Source organism: Gobio gobio, assembly GCF_949357685.1.
Source record: "Gobio gobio genome assembly, chromosome: 25".
Lineage (NCBI taxonomy): Eukaryota > Metazoa > Chordata > Actinopteri > Cypriniformes > Gobionidae > Gobio > Gobio gobio.
In genome coordinates, this window is record NC_137121.1 from 21,386,377 (window position 1) to 21,411,073 (window position 24,697).

Here is a 24,697-nt window from a genome sequence, read left to right on the forward strand (position 1 = left end):
TATCAATAATTACATGGTTTCTAGTAAAAATATAAATTCCTGATATCAAGAACTCAATTGTCACGAGTTGGAATGTTAACTCTTGATATCTGTAAATGTATTTCGACATGTTACATTTGTTGTTTCTGATGTATGAAAATGTATTTCTGACATCAATTCCGAGAGTAAATTTAGATATTTAAAATGGCTTTCATACTGGCAACAATCACATTCACATCAGAAATTAACATTGTCACTAGTGACAATCAAATTATTGATATCAAAAATCAGAAAAGTTGCTGCCTTAAATTAAGTACAATCAACTTGGATATTTAAGTCATTTCAACTTAAATTACATTAAACTCACTTAAATGAGTTGTATCTTGTCTTATAAAAAAAGTTGAAAATTGCTTAACTTATTTTGATGAGTTAAAGCAATGTAAAAACATATGTTGTCAACTTATTGATCATATATTTTTTTTTTTTTTACAGTAGCAATCCAGTTGTTGAGATCAAAAACAGACATTTACACCGGTAACCATGTAATTATTGATATCAAAAATTATTTCTACCGGTAACAATTGTATTTTGGATATGTGAAATTGGATTTCAACCAGTAGGAATCAATTCTTGGTATCAATAATTGAATTTGAACAAGTAAAAACACAATTACAGATATCAATAATTCGTATTTCTGCGAGTGATGACGTAATTGTTATCAAGAATTTACATTTTTACTAGTGGAAATATAATGCCTGATAGGCTATCAAGAATGTCCTCATGTCAAGAATTAGCATTTTAACTAGTGAAAATTTAATTGTTGTTACCAATAATTCATAATGGCTTGCCATAGTGGATAGTAGGTAAACAGCTTTTGTTTTTCTACTCAACACCAACAGTAACATAGGTAAACGTTATAGCATTTTGAATCAGTAGAGGGCGCAGCAGGTATGCCTTCAACTTAAATCATTTATCAAAGTCAAAATTACACTCAAAAGTTGCGGTGTTGTAGCCTATAGGCCTACCCTAAAGGGCATTTGGGTAAAAACGTACTTTTTCCATCGCAGAATTGTTAATTTTGTGGTCTTCTATAAATATCATGCGCATACGTAGCCGTGCTGGGGTCAGCATTTCGAGTCGAAAATAAAAAATGACGGCCTAATATTAGATCCATGAAATAGCCACGTAAGTGTATGTTAAGTCCTATCGGTTTTTGTGCTATAAATATTTTACTTAGTTGCTTGCAAAGGGGAAACGTAAGAACGTAGTAACTTGTTGCACGAGCCAGTGGGGCGGGATTTAAATGCGCGTTGATGTGCGGGGGGGATTGGCTCCGGCTGGAGGAGGAAAAGTCGAGGGGACTGTGGGAGTCCCTGAGCGCGCAGTTCGGGAGGTGAGGTCAGGCGTTTCCCCTTTGGCTGGCCCCAGTGTCGAGTGGTTTTTTTTCTCTCCCTCTGCAAACACCGAGAGGTTTATTACCGTTTTATCAAAGGGGATATTAAACGTACGGGTGGATGCACAAGTACTCGGTGCGCTGAGCAAAACACGCACGGTGGTTTATCTAGGAAAAGAGTGATGGTGGACAATTCCAGTAGCAGCAAAGCGCAAGTGGTGAGTTCCGTCCTGTTGGCACAGAGCCCTGTTGAATGTATTGATAAGCTACTGTAATATTTCATCAGCGGATCTCGAGCGTATAAAATATTGCATCATGTCTACATTCAAGATTGTCTAATACAGTCGCAATGAATCAACATTTATTCTGTTTACCTCCGCGTGAGTGATCAAGCTAATAAATGTAGCGAAAATCCACATTGTACACGTCATGATTTTACGATTTTTTTGATGATACAACTCGTGCTGTTTATTTGTTTTCAAAGTTGTCGTTCGCGTGCTGCCGGATTGGAAAAGACAAAAACCTCCCGTTTGTTTCCTTCTGAACGCGATACTTTGTTGCGTCGTGTGCTCGTTCTCTCTTTTAATAGCTTAATTGTTTTTGGAAGAGCGCCATACTTTTTGGCAGCCATGATTCGACACTGATCTGAATGTCTTCTGTGACTCCGCGCATTTATCAAACTATGCTTTAATTAGTTATAAAGTAAAAGCATATCTCGACTGGATTTGGCTAAATATTAATTATTTAACAAACTGTAAAGCGAGACGCCGTTTTGGCCGGACATCCGGTCGTTCTACAATCCAGACTGGTCGCCTCTATTGGGGGGGTCAAAGGTAGGTTGGCCTACTGGGCAATAAGCGAGCTGCGGAATGCGACTTTAATCCTTTTGTGACATATAAATACTGGTAACACTAATTCAAATTCTTTTAAACATTCTTTTAAACAACACCACGTTCGTTGTCAAGATTTGCTTGCACGTATTTGTTTACTATTTAAATTCAATGTATTTGATTTCCTTCGTGTTGTCTTTAGTGCTTTATTTGTTTTCGTGTCCTATTTGTATTGAATTCGAATCGAATTAACCTCTTCATTGCATAGCCACTTCGTTTACGGTTCTTAATGTGAATGTATTTTCCCCTAATTCGAACTTTAATGTATTTCTATTAAGCAAATGCTGTTAATTCAGGGGGAAAACGTAGATTGTGTTTACACATTAATTGTTGTGTTTCGTGAGGGAACGTTTACGCTCAAGTTATTCAGTTAAATTTTTTATTATAAATGATATTGAGCTGCTGTTTTAGTAGAGTATGTTGTTCTTTCTTAATCTAAAAATATAAAAAAAAAATGACAAGAAATTGACTGAAGTAATGAGTTTACTTATTTTCTTCTGTCCACAATCCAGCCCAGCTTGTCTCAGGACAGTAGCCTGGCTAGTGCATTTTCCCAGGCGGCTTTCGGAAGTTCGGCTGGTGTCAAACTGGAGGCGGTTATGGAGCAGCTCCAGAGACAGCAACAAGCTAAACTGGAGATGGAGCGCAAGGAGAGACAATTCAGGGAAGCCCACATTCTGTACGCCCAGCAGCTGGCTGCACAGCAAGCCATCATGGCCTCCGCTAGGGCCCAGGGTGCCCCATTAACCCCTGATTTTTACAGCAAGAACTCCAGAGACAGAGCGCTGAAAGGCGGTCAGGGGCCTCCAGCTGCCAGGGGGCCCATGAAAACCAGCTCTGACCTAGTACACGAAGAGGACGCCGCTGATGAGCTGGACAGGGGAAGAGGGTCCGAGGGGGACGAAGAGGACGACGACGAGATGATGGATGAAGACGGCAGCGAAGAAGAGGAAAGCGAAGGCTTGGAGTTCCTCAGGAAGCAAAGCCTTGCGCTTCAGCAAGCTGCTGTCGGAGTCCCTCCGTATCCGTACCCCGTCTACGCCGCCTCACCCTCCGCTGCTAAAAAACGTCCCCTGTCCCCAACCACTAAGGTGAAAGATGAACCCGAAGACTCCCTCACCGAACAACAATCATTCAACACGCCAAACGGTCTGGGCGATTGGAGCCTCGATGACTCATTCAAACAGGTTTGCATTTATATTTCTATCTCTTGACATTAATCTCTGAGGTTATTCTGTATGTTAGGCATTTGTGATTGTGTTTTCTTTCACTTCATCGCCATTGACCTATAAAAGCAGCAATACAGCATATTTTCATTCACCACTGCATGATTTGAGGAGTGTCAGATCATAAGATGAATTGTAAAGAGTCTTTACATGTTCAAAAACTGTGAAACCACTCAAATCCACACATCTCGATGAAATGTTTTCGGCTCTGAATAGGACATTTGATCAAGTTTTCTTGAGCACAAAAGCAATACGTGTACTCCTAAAAGTGTACAAAAGAATTTGGTTGGACTTGTATTTCATTATTTTGGGGGAAGGGTTTAGTGAAAGATTATAGCGTCATACAAATTCATACAACACTGTTGAGTGTAATTTAGGGGGGAGACTTTCAAAAAATGTGTTTTTTTTTTTTTAGTTTGTTTGTTTTAAGAAAAATTTATTTTTACAACCATTAAGATTTCCTGTATAAATTAAGCACAATTCTCATTACCATAATGCAAAAATATGTATAAAATAATAAGGTGATAAAGTATAAATTAGGGCTGTCAAAAGATTAATCGCGATTAATCGCATCCAAAATAAAAGTTTGTGTTTACATAATATATGTGTGTGCACTCTGTTAATTATTATTTATATATAAATACACACACAAGCATGTATATATTTAAGAAAAATATATTATTTTTATATATAAAACATTTATATTTATATATATATAATAAATGTATATACAGTAAATACATGCAAATATTTCTTAAATATATACATGGATGTGTGTGTATTTATATATAAATAATAATTAACAGAGTACACACACATATATTATGTAAACACAAACTTTTATTTTGGATGCGGATAATCGCGATTAATCTTTTGACAGCCCTAGTATAAATTAATGACATAATGTATAAAAACATGCATGTATGTATATGTTAAATCATTTATAAACAATTGGTAGCATTTGTTATTTTGACCGTATAAAATTTAAGTAAAAATAAATTACTAAGTAGCGGTATTGAGAATCATCATTGAAAATAATGGAAATGGTCAAAGTAAAAAGTCAAATGCATTATGGTAATGAGAATTGGGAGATCAAATTCCGCTTCCAGTTTTGTCAAACGCAAAAGGAGCACGCATTCTCCCAAAAGTGTTCAAAAGCATTTGTGCCTCTTTTTTTTTTCTTCTCTCCTCTTGTTGCGTTCTACTTCTTTCTGAAGCTATTGTCTTCCTCTTCCCTTATCGTCAATAGCGTCCTGCTGTGAGCCAAGCTGTACCCTCAGACATGGCCCTTCGACTCTGTCAGTTAATTTCTCCGTTTGTTCATCCCGAGTCTTTAGGGAATTCTGTCCTGACATAAGGCTTTTGTCCCTGGATATCCCTGAAGTGTGGCGTTCTGGCAGGCGGCCCAACAGGAGAGCGCTTTCATTCTCTCTCTCTTCTTGCCGTCTCACTTTCCTCTGTCATTCCCCCTAACGCGGGTGATTCTTGAGAACAAGCTCTTGGCAGTAATGCTGTCTTGGCCTGTGACCAGAGAGGCACGCTGTCAAGTTGCAATACAAGAGGGAGAATGTTACAGGCGCATGCTGCTGGAGCGCCGCCCTGACAGTTTTACACGTGTAGATTTTGCACGATTTAAATCTTCTTAACTGGACAATTGCACGTGGGACTCTTAAATAAGTGCATTTAATGAGATTATTCATCCGAAATAAAAAAAATTCCACCATCGTTTACTCACCCCCATGTTGTTCCAAACCTATGAACACATTTGAGAAATGTCTTTTTTTCCATCAATGGGGTCCAAAGTTGGACATTGGACATTATTTAAAATATCTTTAGAGTTCCACTGAAGAAAGAAAGTCATGTAGGTTTGGATCTACATGAGACTATGTTGGAATTTTCATGTTTGTGTGAGTTAATTTTTGTAAAGTAATTTTGTGCTTTTAAAGCACTTGCGTCAATCATGATAGGATGAAGCCGTCTTGGTGGGTTTAATGTGGAGTGAGACATTTCCCTGTAGTGCTGTCATCCATTTTAGTGGCCTCAGGTCTGAGCTCTTTGTTTGCTCAGCTGCGCTTGAGTGATCGATCAATCAGGGAAAAATGGATTGCTCTAATTTCATACGCTCACTCTTATGGCTTCTTGAGCCCTTGATATTTGTATGCTTTCAATCAAAGCCCATTAATCCTACTTTATTATACTGCGTTGAATAACACAACATATATGCATATATATATCTCGAAACCCCCAAAGTGCCATCTATTTTAATTCCGTAAGTGTTGCTATCTTTAATCTTACGACCGTGTGTTTTTACACAAAACCTCCAACATGGTTTTATTGACGGTTACAGACATCAAACGCGTTCAAAAGCGGTTTTATTTGCGGAAGATCAGTAACAACAGCACATGTTGGTAAAACTATAGTTGGGAAGGTTGTGTGTTGACAGGCAGGTCTGTGATGTTTTCATCACACCCATGTCATTATATATGTATTTATAGAGGGTAGTGGTCTGAGGGCTTGTATACTGCTTTTCAAATATAGGCTTGTCCACGTGTATAGGAAACAATAGGAGATTCAGTGCTCTGAAAAGGCTGATGGTGGACTTATACCTCATTAGTAAAGAGGGAAGGGTTTTGTGAATGAGCTTTATAGAGTCACTTCATGTTTAGTGCATTTTCAAGGGTGGGGTTTTCACAAAGAAATCGGTCGAGAAAAAGTCCAGCTCACTCCTATATCAAAAGATAGCGTCTATGAAATTGTATTTTGCTTTAACAAGCTTTTTTTAACTCTTTCCCCTCCAGTGTTTTTTTTAGTTGCGAGCCAGCGCTAGCGTTTTTGGTCTTTTTCACACAAATGTCATGGCCCCCAGGATATGTTGTTGTATGGATATCTGAACATGCTATATATATATATATATATATATATATATATATGTGTGGTGGGCATAGATTAATTTTTTTAATCTAAATTAATCTCACTGTAATCTTGGAATTAATCTAGATTAAAATGGCTCATTTGAATTCTGCCGAAGGCATTCAGAATATGTGTGCTCATAAGTGATCGTTTGTCCTTTTGTAGTTTGAATAATAAATAACTTCTGTCCCTTTAAGACCTGACGCACGCATGGATCCCAAACACTGTTCATGTGAGCTGGTTACGACTGTTTACGTTAAAACTCACCAAGATGGGCATTGAGACATTTTTTGAGTGTATTTGACCATTAATAAGCTGGAAAAAGGAGCTCGTTTTTGCACTTGTATGTCAGAGGCATAGCGCAGCTGATCTCGATACTGTAGAAAATGAGTATCGAATCGTTTCAGATATTTCAGTATCGATACATATCGAAATATCGATATTTTTGACAACACTAGTAGGCATACATACAGATTCGAAGACTCGTTTTCGCGCCCCCTACAGTGCAATTCGGCTAGGTATACATCCGCGTTAAAATATCAAGGTGAAAGTTATCATAGCTTGCGTAGGATAGACCAAGCTCCCAACTCAACTTTGAGAATAGATTAACGGCGATATTTTTTTTTATCGCCCGATAAGAGTCTCACGTTAACGCCGATAGCGGCCCACCACACACATTATTTATATATATATATATATATATATATATATATATATATATATATATATATATATATATATATATATATATATATATATGAACAGACCCTCTGCTTTTAAACAAAAAGAACCTCTTTATACTAGTTTCATGCATTTTTTTTTTTTAAATCAACATTTTCAACATTTCAAAAAGCAACATTTTGTGCTTTAAAAAAAGCATAAATCTTCTGTACATAAAATCAGCGGAGAAGTGTTTTCTCACAAATAACGTAAATTCCGTGTTTGACAGGGAAAGAGTTAATAGCCATTTTCTGCATTATTACATTATTTGTGGAAAACCGGAAAATTCCATGTTTGGCGAGGAAGCGTTTTCTCACAAATAAGGGAAAATTCTGTGTTTGAGGGGAAAAGGGTTAATAACCATTTTCTGCATTACATTATTTGTGGAAACCCGGAAAATTCTGTTTGGTGGAGAAGTGTTTTCTCACAAATAATGGAAATTCTGTGTTTGACAGGGAAAGAGTTAATAGTCATTTTCTGCATTACATTTTTTGTGAAAACCCGTAAAAATCTGTGTTTGACATAGAAGTGTTTTCTCACAAATAACAGAAAATTCCGTGTTTGACATGGAAATAGTTAATAGCCACTTTCTGCATTATTACATTATCTGTGGAAAACCGGAAAATTCTGTTTGACAGGGAAATAGTTAACGGCCATTTTCTGCATTATTACATTATTTCTATGAAAATCAAGCAGTTCTCCCTAAATTCTCATTACTGTAATGCATAAAGAAATCTTGTTTTTATATTTTGTTTACATTATGGTAATGGAAATACATTCAATTAAAATATGTATAAATGACGGTAATATTTGCTACATTGCCTTTAATTTATGCCAATTAAGTGTTTTAAAATATGCTGCATTGTGGTAATGAAAATCATCAAAAAAAATTTATGGAAAAAGTAAAATGTCAAATGCATTACGGTAATTAGAATTAGGGGGTAAAATGTGCTTAATTGTCCCAAAAAAATAAGAATTGATCCTACTTGTGTCCATTTTCTCTAAGTTTAATGTACTTTTAAGTATAAATTCTTTTTTTATCTATACATTTTTTTTAGATGACCCAGATATTAGTTTTTTTGGTCAAATTTTAATGCACACAAACAAAAGAGCAAAACGCTAATTTATTTAATAAGAACTGTTGTAGAGCTTGAGGGGTTATATCCCACCCCCGCCCTCTTTTTTTTTTTTTTTTTTTGGTCCCACCCGTCTTTATTTCTGTCCTTTAGTATTTAATGATGCTCTCTGTGGTAACAGTATCAGATTGCATGGTGGGGGGGGGGGATGTGAAGAGACTGGTTTGATGGCACTGACTACACAAAAGAGAACAGATGCCACAAATGGCATTTTTAAATGAGGGTGGGGGGTTGTCTTTTTGAAGCTTTTCACACTTAAATGGATAAGCCTTAGTCAATCAGTAAACACCTTTAATAAAAGCGCAGTAGTTGGCGGTAGCATTTACTCAGCCTCTTAGCAAACGGTGGAATTAATTGGCAGTTTGTATATAAAGGAAGTTCACGCCAGCTTTGTTTAATATCTCCAAGGGGAAGGACTGGCCTCATGGATGTTACTATCGTAATTTCTACTTCCTGTGCTTTGTTGTTGCTGATTTGTTTTTCAGGTTTACTAGCGTTTAATTCAATAAATCATCTCCAAGTCAGTGAAGGGGGTCAAATGGCTGCCATTAAACTTCATTGAACACATGGCTGAGGCTAGTCCAGATAGCTTGGCGCCCTTTAAACCTAGCGTTTTTAGCGGTAGCTGACACAATGCCCCTTTTAGGGAGCTCGGCGTGGTAATCTTGGGTGATTAATGGAGTTTTAATCAGGCTCAGTTGACGTCGGAGCGCGCATGTGCCTTGAGTTACGGCCTCCCATTTGGTGAGTATGATGACCATATCAAAGGCATCGGGTCAATAGAAACACCCCCGCTACTTTGATTCTGCGTTTGTCAGGAGAAATATATGGCAGCAATTAGCAAAATCTTTTAACCAAGTACCTGTTTATTATTTTAGGGGCCGAAATATTCACTCCAAGTCTTACTTTGAAGCTTCCAATTGATTTTCGCTACCTAACAAGGACTGGGATGCATTGTCTTCCTTGCAGTTGCTATGGTAAAAGTGATGTGTACGGATAAACAAAAAGACAATTGCACACTCTTGGCGTTCTCCCTTCCCCCAAAAGTGTGTTTCTGAACGAACAACAGGAAATTTGTCCTTGGGTTCGGGGGACAATCTTGTTTGTCGAACTCCGTTGCATTATTTAACTGTCAGCGTCACCTTGACAACATTTCACCCCCATGCCAGCGATACAACCCAGCCGGTTGCAATCAATTCTTATTATATCAGGGTTTGCTGTCGCAGTGGAATGATTTTCCATATAAATTATCAATGACCTGATGGCCTCACACTTGTACGTTCCCTCCAAATGTTAGCACTACATCTGGTGTACATTATAAGCACGGCGTAGCTTATTTCTCTGGCGCGTTACGGGCGTTAATGCGCTCGCGAGGTCTGCCAATCTTTCTCTCGTAGCTTTGACGGCGCTCTGTGGTCCATCTCAATGGAGAAGTTTCAGTTGGACGGCCCTCCTGGGTCCTATGATGATGTGATCGCTGCCGTCAGCTCGAAGTGCATCCCATCTGTGCGATAGATCAGAGCGATTCAATTAGCCCTCAAGAATATCAGCCGGATTCCGTGATAAAACAGTTTATTTGAGTTGCAAGCTGTCAAATGGATGTTTTATAGCTGTGTTTTGGTGCCATTTCACCCTTCCCGTTCCAGTGTGAACTATCTGGTAGGGTGGTAACTTTAACCCTTGAATAGGAGGCATTTGATAGTAAAAATCTTTAAAGGCCAGAGGCAAGAATGTGTGTAGTGAGGGGCTGGTGTCTGCGTCTAGTTTGTCCAGCCCCACCCAGAGGAAACATTCCAAGTGGAATTAGAGTTTCTTTTCTTCAAATGGTGAGAGTTCCCATTAGGGGCCTGTGCATAAAGGGAGAATAGAGGGAGTGTCTTTGTCACAGGCGTCCTATGATTTGTGACCGTTTCTAGTCCATTTCACCAAATGTAACAGAAGCAAGTAATGGAGGGGGGAATGGTAATCAACCAGAAAGGTATATGGTGAAGGGAGGGGCTGTTTTCTTATTTGTCCGTCCATTTCCTTTCCCTCTTAACAAGTATAGAATGTTTGTCCCCAACCCCCCTTCAAAACGTGTCCCAACTCGCCAGAGGTTTTCGGCGCTTTCGTTCTACCAAAAGCAGCTTAGGGCTTTATCATCACACAGTATCTATTTATCAGTGTCACTAGAATGTGGAATTTCAAGCGCACCTAGGAAGTGCTAAAGAAACGCCTACCTTCCTAAAAAGTTTTGTCGGGCTGGCACAGATGTTTTTGTTTAAAATGGTTAGCCAGCGGGTTTAAAAGTAAGGTTTTTGTGTCATCGTGAATTTTTTTTTTTATATGGGTTAAAAGTACATTTTACTGTATGTCACGATAGTTATTTTTGGTGGGAAAATAAAAAGAACAGAAAAATTGTCCATATAGGTCTAATCTTACTCAATTGACCTTGGTACCTTTTTTGTGTTTTAGTTCTTAGTTTATTTATTTTCTCGTTTAAATTTTTAGCTCCCCTTTTCTCTACAATTCTTTTCAAATACATTCTTTGGAGAAAGTGGGCTGCATCTATAGTTTTGAGATCGTGTTGTTAGTCCCGTTTCTCTAAATGAATGACTGCGTTTTGTAGAAGTTGACATCATGCAAGAATTGCAAAGTATTATAAACCGTAAATGCAAATATCATGTTCCTGAATCCTGGAAAGCCCCAAATCTCATTCATGAGAGATTATTGGTGTTTTCACATTTTAAAAAATTCGTAGAAGAGCCGTTGAGGACAGGTAAGCCTCTGGGATTCGTCCTCCTTCAGTTCCTTCCTTTAAAAAATATTTCCAAAGGGCCCAATACTGGGATTGGACGGTGGTGGACTGAGATGTTAACACCTGTGTCCATTTGTTTGAAAGACAATCTCTTTTCTCATGTAGCACCCAGTCAGGACAAAGATAATGGATGTGAACTCTGCCTCGGGCCTTTGCAGGATGTTCAAGGATTTAGACAAGCAGTTACAGGCCCTGGCTTTGGGCCTTTTGTCTCTCTTTCGGGCTCTTGTCAACTATGTGCCATTTGTATTGTTCAAAGGACCATATCAGCAATATGGCCTAATAAAGCTACTTATACCCCGCCTCCTTTTGTAGTAAACTTTACATTTTGGCTTTCAATGCCCTTGTGTACTTTACGCTTGTACGGACTGCACATTTTACAGACTTTTTCCCATAATTTTTCCCACGTCATCTTACTGTGGGAATGGGATAATAGACAGCCGCACACCTTAAAATATCACTTAGCGTAGTGCGGCATACAGCCACGAATTGCTCTTAATGGATCCATTACAAATTCCCAGGGATAGAAGTGCCCAATCTACTCCCTCCTCCCCCGCCTCTATTGCTCCTGGCACAGCAAGGAGCCGAATAAGTGATACTGTGACTTTTGGCAGTGGAGAACCAATTATTTGATTTGGATTAAAGATCCAGGCCATCCCCCATGGTGCTCTATGCTGTCGCCCTGCAGCATCGTTGATTATCATATGGCCGTGTGGCTCTAGGACATAAGTTCAGTGAGAGAAAGTTGCTTCATCTATGTCTTTGTCTTTTATTTAATGAACATTGTAAAGTTTATTTCTCTTTTTTTTTTTTTTTTTTTTTTTTTTTTTACTTGAATACTTGAATGGCTGTCTATTTTATTTTTGAAACTTTCTTTGGTTCATTTTTTTTTCTCTCCCAGTTTTTTGTGTTAAGTCGTCACCTTATTTAAATAGCGCTTTTTACAATACACATTGTTTCAAAGCACCTTTACAGAAAATGTTGTTAAATTTTTTAATATCTTAATATATTCATGCCTTATAGTCACATTTAGCAGATTGAAGCTGGGGTATAATATAGTTAACATTTTGTAAATGACACAAGCAATCAAGCAGTTGATATTTGCTATGTAGTATATATCGCCTAAGAGTGTATTATGTATGTATGCAAATAAAGTTGTGCATACTTGGACATCTAATTTTATATTATTGCCCAGCTCTTTATATAGTTACATTTTGCGATGACAATAAAAAAAATTTTTTTTTTTTTTTTTTTTAGGTACTTGAGTGCATCTGTCTCTTCTCATATTTATTTATTTTTTTATAAATTGTTTGTTGTTTTGAGAAATTATTCTTAGCTTTTTTCTTTCTTTCGTTTTTTGTTTTGTTTTGGTTCAGTTTTATTTTTTTTATTTGGGGAAACTCTAAACTTGATTTAATCTTTTTATTGTTTTTTGGAAACATAACCACACCACAGATCAGTTGTATATGGCTTCATGTTGCAGTGGCTTCACTTAGCAACTGTAAACACATCAAGTGCATCCAGTTTAAATGTTAGTCATCGAAAGGAAATTATAATCAACTAACCTAGTCTACACTGTAGGGATTGTACTATACTGTATATATCTGAACTTCCACGGTCATACTGCCTAACCCTAATGTAAAAGAATGGTTTAAGAAAGAAAAGTGCTTAATGTTGACTCATGATGAATGCTGAAGACAAAACTGTCCCTCACAGCATGATCTCTAACTTATCAAAATGCAATTACCACCCATTCCTATCAGCATACTGGTATATTTGCATTAACACCAGAGAGGTCTGCTTGATAGGGGAGGTTCCTGTTTCATCTCAGTTGAACAATCCCATCTAGGTGTTGATAGCACTTTGGGAAGCCCATTCTCCTATAGCATTACTGCCTGTTGACTTAATGTCTCTCACCACACTGGTTTCTCAATGGTAGACTGTATTCACATTAGAAGATCTTTGTTTGAGCCCTTCTGTTAGGATATCACTTATCTAGAAGATCATGCTGTGTTTTCCACCCACATTAATGTTTTTTTAACAAAAATAAAATAAAATGTTTCTCATGAGCTAGAGCCAGTTGAATTTTGTGTTTGACCCTTCAGCCCAAGTAATTATTTGCCACATTCAGATGCCGCAAACACACTGGACAACACCATGTGTTTGTTCCTTCTACCCAAGTAATTATTTGCCATGGTCAGCTAGTGTAGTGGTTTCTGCTGAATTAATATGGGGGAAGGGGCTGTCATTTCCTTCGGGTGACCCAGATGGTCATCTGCTTCCTCTCTTCTCAGCTAATTTGGACGCTAGCCAATCAGTTCTCCCTTAATATGATTAGTAAGGCCAAAGCCTGACCTGTAAGGCTGATAACAGCTTGCACCGTTCGTAAATGTCTTCGATGTAGGATAAGGTTTTGCATTCGGATCTCGTGTCGACGCCGCTTGGCTTTGTATGTGCACTGGTCAAAATTCATGGAAGTCTGAAGGTTTCTCGTAAACCAAAAAAGTGCTTGTTTTCAGACACCCTCAAAGTTATACAGTAGCTGCTCTACTCATTTCTTTTGACAGAATTGTATAGAATGTAAATATTGTCCATTACTCCAGTTTTTTTATATATACAACGCATGGGGGTCTGTGACGCTTGAGATTTTTCGTAATCCTTTTCTAATGTAATTCATGATACAAGTGGTTGTTTTCAGATTCCCTCAAGGTTATACAGTAGACGCTCATTCACTTGACACATCACAATAGCACACCGCATGGATGCCCACCTCAGTTGATTCCCTACCGGGTTCCCGCTCTTGGGCCCAGCTGGTGTGTGTTTGCTGTAAACGTGAAGAGGGCCAGGCTGTAGACCGCTCTCTTCCCCAGCTGTGATTCACTTAGCATATTAAAGAGTGGGGTGGTGGATGAGTCCTGTAAACCGCTTTATTGCCACTCTGCCTTTTCCTTTCAGACTTTGTGTAAATGAATACTGGAGCCACAGTGGATAACTTGTAATCAAGCACAGGGTATGTGCACAGAGGGACTATTAGATTTTATAACTGTTTTGTGCTCATGGCTCCTGGGTAACAACAGTGACGTGGCGCTAAAACTAATTGCCTTCAAGCATATGAGCAAAAAAGATTGCATCAATGTTAGCACTAGAGATGTATCGGTAACATATCGGTTCATGGACGATATTACAGATTTTAAATTTAGCTTTAGGAGTCCATATTAGATATATATCAGATTGTATCATCGATTTTTGATATTTTACAAACTTGTTTTCTTATTGTTTTCAGTCCATATTAGATGTTTTAGATTATTGCAGCTTTTTTAGTAGTATTAGTTGATATTAAATTAGTGGTGAGCCGTTATCGGCGTTAACGTGCTGCGTTAACGTGAGACTCTTATCGGGCGATTAAAAAAAATATCGCTGTTAATCTATTCTCAAAGTTGGGTTGGGAGCTGGGTCTATACTACGCAAGCTATGATGACTTTCACCTTGATATTTTAGCGCGGATGTATACCTAGCCGAATTGCACTGTAGGGGACGAGAGAACGAGTCTTCGAACCTGTGTGTATGCCTACTAGTGTTGTCAAAAATATCGATATTTCGATATGTATCGATACTGAAATATCTGAAACTATTCGATACTCATTTTCTACAGTATCGAGATCAGCTGCGCTCTCCTCTCCGCTCCGACCGACAGAGTTGACACGCACCCGCCTCCTCTCATTCAGTCATTTAATCCTCTGAACATTGCGAACGGGTGTTCTGCTGGATTTTTCCTCATGACAGCGTGTTAGTATTGGTGTGACCGGTCTGAATTTCGCGCGGGGTTGCACATAACGTCAATTCTACTAATTATCGCAGATTTCGCGCTCGCATCTGAAGCGCGCACACACATACCGTAATAAAGCCGCCTCTGACATACAAGTGCAGAAATGAGCTCCTTTTTCCATCTTATTAATGGTCAAATACACTCAAATGTCTCAATGCCCATCTTGGTGAGTTTTAACGTAAACATAGTCGTAACCAGCTCACAGGAACAGTGTTTGGGATCCATGTGTGCGTCAGGTCTTAAAGGGACAGCATTTGTAGCCTACGTTAATGTGTTTCTGTGAGTGGCGGTCGCTCCATGCGAAGTGAATGTGGACAGAAGAGTTCACTGAGCTTCACTGGAGACTAGGGGTGTCCATGGTTAACCGATTAACCGATTAACCGTTAAAAATTGCGTAACCGAGTGAAACATTTTGCTCGGTTAAGTGGCGTCAATGGCGTGCTTTGAATTTAGTTGTAATATATTTTTGCACCACTAGAGACCGCCAGAACGCTCCCAGACATTTGTAATCTCCACAAGAAGAAGTCATGAGTTTTCTAACATGAAGCGGGCAAAGAAAAGTACAGCGTGGGAGCACTTTAAAATTGAGAGTGACGGGGCAAAATGCAAGTATTGCAATGCAGTGCTTAGATATACTTCAAGTACAACCTCGTTGTTGTACCATCTCAACAGCCAACACCCGGGGATCATTAGAGAGGCGGCCGCGGGGCCTGCGAGTACCTTCGCCCAGCATACCATCCCCACGATGCTAGCGCAAAACACGTGCAGTGGTGCTAAAGCCGAATCTATAACTGCCTGTGTGCACGACAACGCAAAAAACATTGTGGCTGCTAATAGAGGCGTTGATTGGCATTCTGTGTCATGCTTTGCGCATACGCTTCAGCTAGCTATAAATGATGGATTTTCTCTTTTTTTGAACCGCGTCATCTCCGCTGCTGCAAAGCTTGTGAGCCATTTCAACCACAGCTCAGTGGCAACGAAAGCGCTTGAAAGAAAACAACAACAAATGAAACTGCCACACCACAAACTAATACAGTCCTGTAAAACCAGGTGGAACAGCGTCTGTGACATGTTTGAGCGCCTATTAGAACAGCGGTGGGCAGTTACTGCGGTGCTGTCAGATCGCACTGTGACCGACTTTTACTGCTCTGTCCTTACCACTGCATGCGTTTTATTTCTATAAATGCATTTCCAATGTGGTCCAACCAGTTATTAAAGGTGTTAAAAACGAACTACCCTTTTTTTGTGTGTGTCTGTATCTCGGGGTTGCGGCGCGCAGAGTTTCAGTTAGAAAAAAAGGGTGCCGGTCAAAGTGACCGGCAGAGATTTCGTTTTCCAGACATTTTGATGATATGCCGGTCAACTATCGCCTCTTAATAAGTAAAGTTGAAGAAAACTGGAGGCAGGCTATGTAACTTAAAAAATGACATAATCAGGCCGCCGAATGCAACATGTTTATTAGCCTAACTTTCAAATAGACGGAAAAAACATTTTCTACTAGGCTATGGTTCGTTTCTTCATTCGGATCTATTTGCGATGCGATCCATTCCATTCTAAACAAACAAAGCAGTTTATGCTTCGTCCTTGTTTCATTATTAATTTAGATAATAATTCATAAATGCACGCATAATTATCAGTGAACTTTATAAATGTTGCAGATGTTTTACATGCATGCACAAACAAATGCCTTTCAACTTATGTGTGCAAAATTCAGCTTGAAATGTCTTTTAACAATTTAAAACGAAAAGAAATAGGCTACTCTCTGATTATGTAATCGATGATGTGCATTTCTCTCTATAGGCGCGTTCACTACGGAGATGGCGGTCGTCAACTTAATAAACTAAAAATAATAACCCCCCGATCACACAATGTCGTGGAATGTATACGCCAAAACTCATTTTGGCGTGCATATGATACGCTGTTTTTCGAGTGCATATGATACGCACTTTATGGCGTATGACACGCTCTCTTGGGTAGGTTTAGGGTAGTGGGGTGGGGGGTTCGTATGTATAATACGCCATAAAGTGCGTATCATATACATTCCACGACATTACACACTCGTACTATTTATACGCATTTTTCGTGAGATCCGGCTGGGTTAACCGAGTATTAACCGCTAAGGGCCTCGGTTAACGGTTAATGAAAAACTTGAAAACGTGCAGCCCTACTGGAGACGCAACAAACTTTAAATCCTTGATTTTAAAATATGCTGCGCTATATTCAGTTGATCACTGTCATATTTATGTCATTTACACAGTGCTGTATGTAAAATTAGTGCTACCTTGTCTGTATTTGAAACGAATATGATTACCAGTGCGCACAATTTTACCAGATTACTGAGTGCCCTCTTAGCCTACAGTGTTTACTTCCTTTTTATTCATCATGTTTTTACAAATAAAGTAATTGGTTAAAAATATCTAATATGATTGCAGGATCAAGAAGTTGTCATCTAAAGTACAAGCATGATTATTTTAAAGATTTAAATAGTTTTTATTAATATTTCTAATTTATTAAATATGAATTCAAATAAATGATGTTTGTCACCCTGCTCTCTCTATCAAAGATATCAGCAAAAAAAAAAACAATAACGGTCGACCACTACTTCTCTCCTCTCTTTTAACGTTTAGATTTACTTTAGGTGAGAGTTAAAAGGGTGTTCACCCAAAAATCTAAATGTTAAAAGAGAGGAGAGAAGTAGTGGTCGACCGTTATTGTTTTTTTTATGGCTAATATCTTCGATATTTTCCGATATTGGCTACTGTCAACTGTTTGAATCATACAGATTTGGACTTGAGGGTGAGTAAATTGATTCTGATGACAGAATTAAAATTTTTGGGTGAACTATCCCTTTAAGGACATTTAACACCGATGACGATAGAAATAAAGTTCTAAAAATAGTTCTATATATTAAAGAATAGCGGAGTCCACACCACAACTAAAATGATAACGGCACAGAGAAACATTATCATTGGAATCACTTTCAGAATTTTTTTTTTCCAGCTGATGAATGATTAAAGCAGGATTCATTCTGATTGGCTGTCAATGTTTTTAAGAGCTCAAGCATTTAAAGTGGCAGGTGACAAAACTGCAGCGCACGCTTAGAATAAACAAAACGATATTTTCCGCTGGTGTGGACACTAACATATTTATTGTTCTTGATGTGAAAGGAATGGGCCTTTAGATGATGGCCAAGGTAATCATTTAATTTAAAGGTGCACTGTGTACATTTTAGAGGTATCTTGCATTGAGGTTGCAAATTGCAACCACCCACCACTCACCCCTCCCTTTCGGAGCACATAGAGAAGCTACAGGGGCCGACACAGGACAAAGATGTTGTTGTCTGAGACAGCAGAGATTATCTAGTGCTCTGTTTGTCCGTTTAGGGCTATTGTAGAAACATGACGGTGCAAAATGGCGACTTCACTGTAAGGGGACCCGCGGTGTATGTACATAGAAATGGCTCATTCTAAGGCAATAAAAACATAACAGTTCATTATGTAAGGTCTTTATACACCACAGAAAACCTAGTTATGCATATTATATTCCATTTCTGTCAATAGATCCTCCTAAATATTACACACTGCACCTTTTAAAGCGAAAGGTGACAACTGTAGCTCTCGCTTAGAATAAGCAAAACGATATTGTCCGCTGGTGTGGATGCTAACATAGTTCTCGTTCTTGGTGTGAATGGAACGGCCTTTAGATGATGGCCATGGTAATAATTTACAAACCCTTTATAATTTAACAATGTGACCAGCATGTAATCTTAAAGGGATAGTTCACACAAAATTGAAAATTCTGTAATGAATTATTCAACAGCATGTCATTTCAAACCCGTAAGACCTTCGTTCATCTTCAAATTAAGATATTTGATGAAATCCGAGAGTTCTCTGACCCCTCCATAGCAATTTAATTTAACACTTTTAAGGTCCAGAAAGGTAGTAAAAACATTGTTAAAATTGTCAATATGACTCCAGTGGTTCAACCTTATTGTTATGAAGCGACGAGAATACCTTTTGTGTGCAAAAACAAACAAAAATAATGACATTACATTTAAGGTTGAACCACTGGAGTCACATGGACTATTTTAGCAAAGTTTTCACTGCATTTCTGGACCTTGAAAGTGTTAATTACTTAGCGGGCTATGGAGAGAGCTCTCAGATTTCATCAAAAATATCTTCATTTGTGTTCCGAAGATGAACGAAGGTCTAACGGGTTTGGAACGACATGACATGAGGGAGAGTAAATTATGACAGAATTTTCATTTTTTTAAATATTATATATATATATTTTTTTTTAGACTAAATTGTATACAATTTTAATATTGGCCATTTATCGTTTTCTGGTCATAAAAGGGAAATTATTATCAGACAGAATTTTTACTTTCCCTGTAGCTTCTGTCCATCAGCTCCATACCCCTTCATGTTAGCTTTGAAAACCTTTGGAGTTCAAAGGTTAGCACTAAAGAAAGCCTTCCTGACATGAAGAGCGGAGCATGTTTGTGCATCTTGACTCCCGACACCTAATAACTCACTTTCTTGCTTGTCCTTTCAAACAGTGGCCCCCAATGTCATCCCCTCCCATCACTGTTTTTTTTTTTGTGTGCTAATTGTTTCTCTCTCTTTTCTCATAGAATGGAAATTCAAGTTGGAATGAGGAAGGCGATGGTGGGAGAAGCCGAGGAGAGGCCTCCAGAGACTTTGCCAAGGTAAACATTACTTCTGTTAGCCACAGCTAGTCATTACACATTATGTCAGTGACACACTAACACAATTTTGCTGGGTTAAACCTTACAGCAGAGCGTGAAAGAACTACTTTTTTTAAAATTAATTAATCAAATTAATCAGTTCATTTTTAAGGTTCTGAGATTTGTCTGACAGTCATACTGAAATATATACACTACGGTAAATGTGTTTTAAAGAAGTCTCTAATGATAATTTAGGCTGCATTTATTTGACAAAAATACAGTGAAAATAGTAATATTTTATAATAATAAATATATTTTAAATTTAAATGTAATTTATTCTTGTGATGACAAAGCTGAATTTTCAGTATCATTGCATACTACTATGATCCTTCAGAAATCATTCTAATATGATGATTTTCTGCTCAAGAAACATTTCTTATCAATGTTGAAAAGTTGTGGTGCTTGCTTCATATTTTTGTGGAAACGGTGATTCATTGATTTAATAGAAAGTTTAAAATAAAAACATTCATTTGTAATATAAATCCTTTGTAACATTATAAATGTCTTTACTGTATTGCTTGAGTATTCATTTATTTTTTTTAAATCATTCTGACCCCAAACTTTTGAACAATAGTGTAAGTATATCTAAATAAAGAGAGGTGCATTAAAAAATATTCTGCATTTTTTTCCCCCCTTTTTTTTGTATTTGTCAGTTTCACACTGAAGTTTCCGATCAGTAAAAATCACACAGAACAAAATGAAATGGTTATAATGTCAAATGTAATGATGCGTTAACAAATTTACAGCATTGTGTACGGGATAATCCACGGCTAGCTGTGCAATAAACTATTTTAATGCATAATGTGGAGGAAAAGAACCACCCAATGCGAAGCGCTACCTCCACAGAGTGAATTCAAATCGTTTAATGCACACCTAGCCGTGGATTACCCTGCTTATACAATGGTCATTTGACGCCGTCCAAACTGCTGAAAGCGACATTTAGATTAATATGTAAATATGTGCTATGTGCTTTCCTTTCAATAACAAAATAAACACAACAAAAATGACAGTGTTGAGAGAACCGTAGTCAAGAAAGCATCTGATGATTGCGATATGGATGTTTGCACAAGCTCTGCAATTCAGCACTTCAGTAAAGTCACACCACGTTTATTTATATAAAGTAAGCAGCTTTACAGTATTAAACATGAAATTACATTTTTTGCAATAAAGTGGCTCTCCAATGTTTTTTCTTGTGGATGCACGACCTTGAGGGACTTAACAGATTAAATTAATTGGAGAAGATTTCCACATCAAAGGCGGAGCCTCAGAGCCACACCTTCCTATTTCATAATTGCCACAGACCAGTGGTAGTTCGAAAGTGCTTCCCAGCCAGAGTGAACTTTTCCGGAAAGTTAGCTTTGGCTAGCTATTTCGAACTCCCGAAATGAACTCAAAACAAACTTAGTTTTGGCCTGATTTAGTTCTAATTGCATCACAAAAGTTCGTTCTTCAATTTGGCTTGAAGTATATCAGGGCCTCTAACGCTCTTACTGATGTTATGACCATGGTTATTTTCATCAGTTATGACTTGTTAGATTTAGCATTCTGCCCGCTTTAAATCAGACACAGAGATAAAGTAGTGCGGTAAGATTAGTAGTGCTCTCTGTCTCTCTCTCTCTCTCTCTCTCTCTCGAAACGAAACGAAACGAAACTAAACGAAATTTGACAGCCCCTTATATTGTTTAAATGAATGCTTTATTTTATTGAGCAAGTAAAGGACTTGTCCAACGCTAATAACAAAACCTATTAAAGTATTTTTACAATAATGAACTAACTAATTGTTCACAATTTTTGTTTCAGCTTTATGAACTGGACAACGACCCAAAACGGAAGGAGTTCCTCGACGACCTCTTTGCGTACATGCAGAAACGAGGTAGGTATTTCAAACATACATTTTAGAGAATTCTTCATCTTCACACCTCCATACAAATAATTTCAATCCACTTTCGCTTCACTCTTTGGTGATGTGCGATTTCATCGGACACCTACACCTAGCATGGAGACGGCCCCCTTAGTTAAGTGGAATCATATGTCCCCGGTCTCAGATTAGCATACTGTGACAGAAAGATGGGCCTGACGGCGTCATCCGACTAAGACTAAGCTCTCAGCAACACAGCTTGACGGGGCTATTAACCCCATACCACAGGCTTAAACTCAACCAGATGGAGATCTGTTTGTGTTGGTCTACCATCAAACCCCCCGTGCCACCTACTAGTGTGCGTAAGTGGGCTTGTCAGCTGAGACTTCATAATAGGCGGGGGATGGGAAAAGTGTGATCTTGCCAAATGTCCGTCATGGAGGTCCTCGCAGCCATGATTAATGGTGTTTTTTTGACTGATGGGGTGTGTGAAAATGACTTCTGAGGGTGACGATTGTGTGTTATTCAAGGTTTCCATCCTGAAAGCGTTTCAGCGTGCCTGTGGTAGTTATCTTGTCAATCGTTTTGCATCTCAAAATGCAAATATTTATTTTAACCTTGACATTCAGATCAGTGACCAAGACTAGTAGCTGGTTTTGTACCGATTGTGTCCGGTTTTCACTCAGCAGCTTTGAAAAGCGAGGCGTTTCTGGTTTTGTTGATTCGTTTGTCTGGTGGTGTTCTTGAGTGTCTCTGGTGGCATGTTATCAGTGACAAGCGAGCTAACATCTCTCATTCTACTTCAGTTTATCCTAGTGGTCGACCAATAAGGTTGATGGGTGATGCCAATGTCGATATCTTAGAACGGGTGGCCGATATATAGCTGATATATATGATGCCATGTCATTTAATTGAATAAGCTGCAATACATTTTGTATTCGTTTTTGTAAGTTAATTGGTTTGGAAAAAATCATTTTGAAACTGATCAATCTTAAACGTACATTTATACTTTAGATAGAAACCGTATCTTTGTTTCTTTTTTAAAAGTTGGGTGTAAAAAATTATTAGACCAATGTTAAATGGTTGGAAAGATGGGGAAGGCAGCACCGGTGTCAAAATAAAAGTTCTTAGTGCTGTCAAAATAAGACGCCTAAAGGAACACGCCACTATTTTTTGAAAATAGGCTTATTTTCCAACTCCCCTAGAGTTAAACAGTTGAGTTTTACCGTTTTCAAATCCATTCAGCCGATCTCCGGGTCTGGCGGTAGCACTTTTAACATAGCTTAGCATAGATCATTGAATCTGATTAGCCCGTTAGCATCTCGCTCAAAAATGACCTACGAGTTTCTATATTTTTCCTATTTTAAAACTTGACTCTTCTGTAGTTACATCATGTACTAAGACCGACGGAAAATGAAAAGTTACTCTCATTCCTGCGTAATAATCAAGGAACTTTGCTGCCTTACCATGGGTGCAGCAGGCGCAATTATATTACGCAGCGTCGTGTAAATTACACTTGTGATTTACACTTATCCCTTTAATGTAAATATTTTTTTAAATGATGAACTCCTTATTTCTCCTTTTATATCCTCCAAACATTGGCCACAGTCACTTCCATTGTAAGTGCCTTTTTTTTTTTAGAAAATGAGGGATGAATCAAAGTTACTTTAAATTTATTGGCAATCCACAACTGTTGCTAACTGAGCTTTACTTGCATTATACCTGGAATATTCCCATATATATATATTAATTATGCTTTGATCTTTCTAACTTTACACACACACCTATAAAAGTCGGCCTCTGGCCTGTGTATTGTCCACATCAGAGCCCTTGAAACTTGATAAGATGGGAGGAGGACAGGAGCAGTGGCTGCAGGGGAGTTTTGTGAGGGGATGTTCAGTGTGTGTGTGTGTGTGTGTGTGTTGATTGGGGGCTGTGAGGGGGGCGTCTAGTGCTCGGGGTCTGAGGGGATCAGATAGAGGGTGGGTGAGGTGGATTAAGGGGCCCCTGTCCCTCTCCTAAAGATTAATGAGACCCTAAAACTCAGGGCCCCACCTTTGATATTAGAAGAATGACAGACAGTAGAAAAGCAAAGACAATGCTGTGACTGCTGAATAACAGCGGGATGGGGAGGGGATTGCATGGATGAGAGGAAATGATGACAAGATGAGTAGAGAAAGAGAGGGCACAATAAGTTATAGGAATGCTGAAAACCAACTAGTGTGCGAAAATAAGCCAGAGTTGATTTGTTGAATCGTATTAAAACATTAAGGGAATTGATAAAACGTCATTACAAAAATCATTACAAAACAACCTTATTGTGACTTATTTAGGCAACGGCAAAATAAATAAAAGATGCCAGTATTCAACAAATAGTTAAATATGCTAATAATCATGATAATCAGACAATTATTTGTATTACCCTACCCTGTTTATTACCCTAACCAAAAATGTGTATGTGTATATTTGCTGTTTTCAAATGTGACTCATTCAATCAGATCTTACAGCCAAAACTATTTGCAAGTAAAGACGAATGTCATTTAAGGATCCACAAAATATTGGTACTATATCAAATTATATGCAGACAGTGTTATTTATTTATTTTAATTGATCTGTATTTGTCCATATTAGATGTAAATTGGATCGTATTGAATATTTAACAGTACATTCTCATCCTTATTTTTACATTTAGATTACTCTTGGTCGTCCAACACTTACCTCAAGTTCAATTTTAAAAGCATGAATAATTTAATGACATTGTTAAATGTAATACAATACAATATTTAATTGTAAAGCACATTTAAAAAACAAGCAAGGCTGACCAAAGTGCTGTACATAAAATAATCAAACTAAAAGCTAGAGAGAAAAAAAAAAAAAAAAAATTACACGTAATCAACACACAGCAAATAATAAAACCGTAACGAATCTTTAACAAAGATTTATGTAATCTTTAGCAAATCTCAAAATTAATATTTATTTTTCATACTGTACATAGTAATTTAGCATTAGTTTACTTTAGTTTTTTAATGTCAGGTTCAGCCATTAATCAGTTATAATTTTTTACTTAATATTTTTAATTAAATATTTATTTTATTTTAGTTTTTGCAATGAAATTTACGAATGCAAAACTTTTTACTGAAAAATGATACAGTATTTATACAAAATGTTATATTAAAACTAATATTATATTAGTTGCAATTGACCAATCAGAATCA

General features: G+C 37.8%; 1 protein-coding gene across 2 annotated transcripts in view; it reads left to right on the plus strand.

Annotated features, from left to right (window-relative positions):
- The first annotated feature begins 1,099 nt into the window (after positions 1-1,099).
- Positions 1,100-24,697, plus strand: part of arid3b (AT-rich interactive domain 3B) — a 37,817-nt gene continuing 14,219 nt past the window's right edge. The window contains exons 1-4 of one of the 2 annotated variants that reach the window (XM_079808691.1): positions 1,100-1,590; positions 2,775-3,449; positions 19,511-19,585; positions 21,425-21,497. In XM_079808691.1, coding sequence (XP_079664817.1) covers positions 1,555-1,590; positions 2,775-3,449; positions 19,511-19,585; positions 21,425-21,497 — 859 coding nt within the window. In that variant the 5' untranslated portion in view covers positions 1,100-1,554. The remainder of the gene's footprint in view (positions 1,591-2,774; positions 3,450-19,510; positions 19,586-21,424; positions 21,498-24,697) is intronic. The other variant, XM_079808690.1, reaches the window with a different exon arrangement.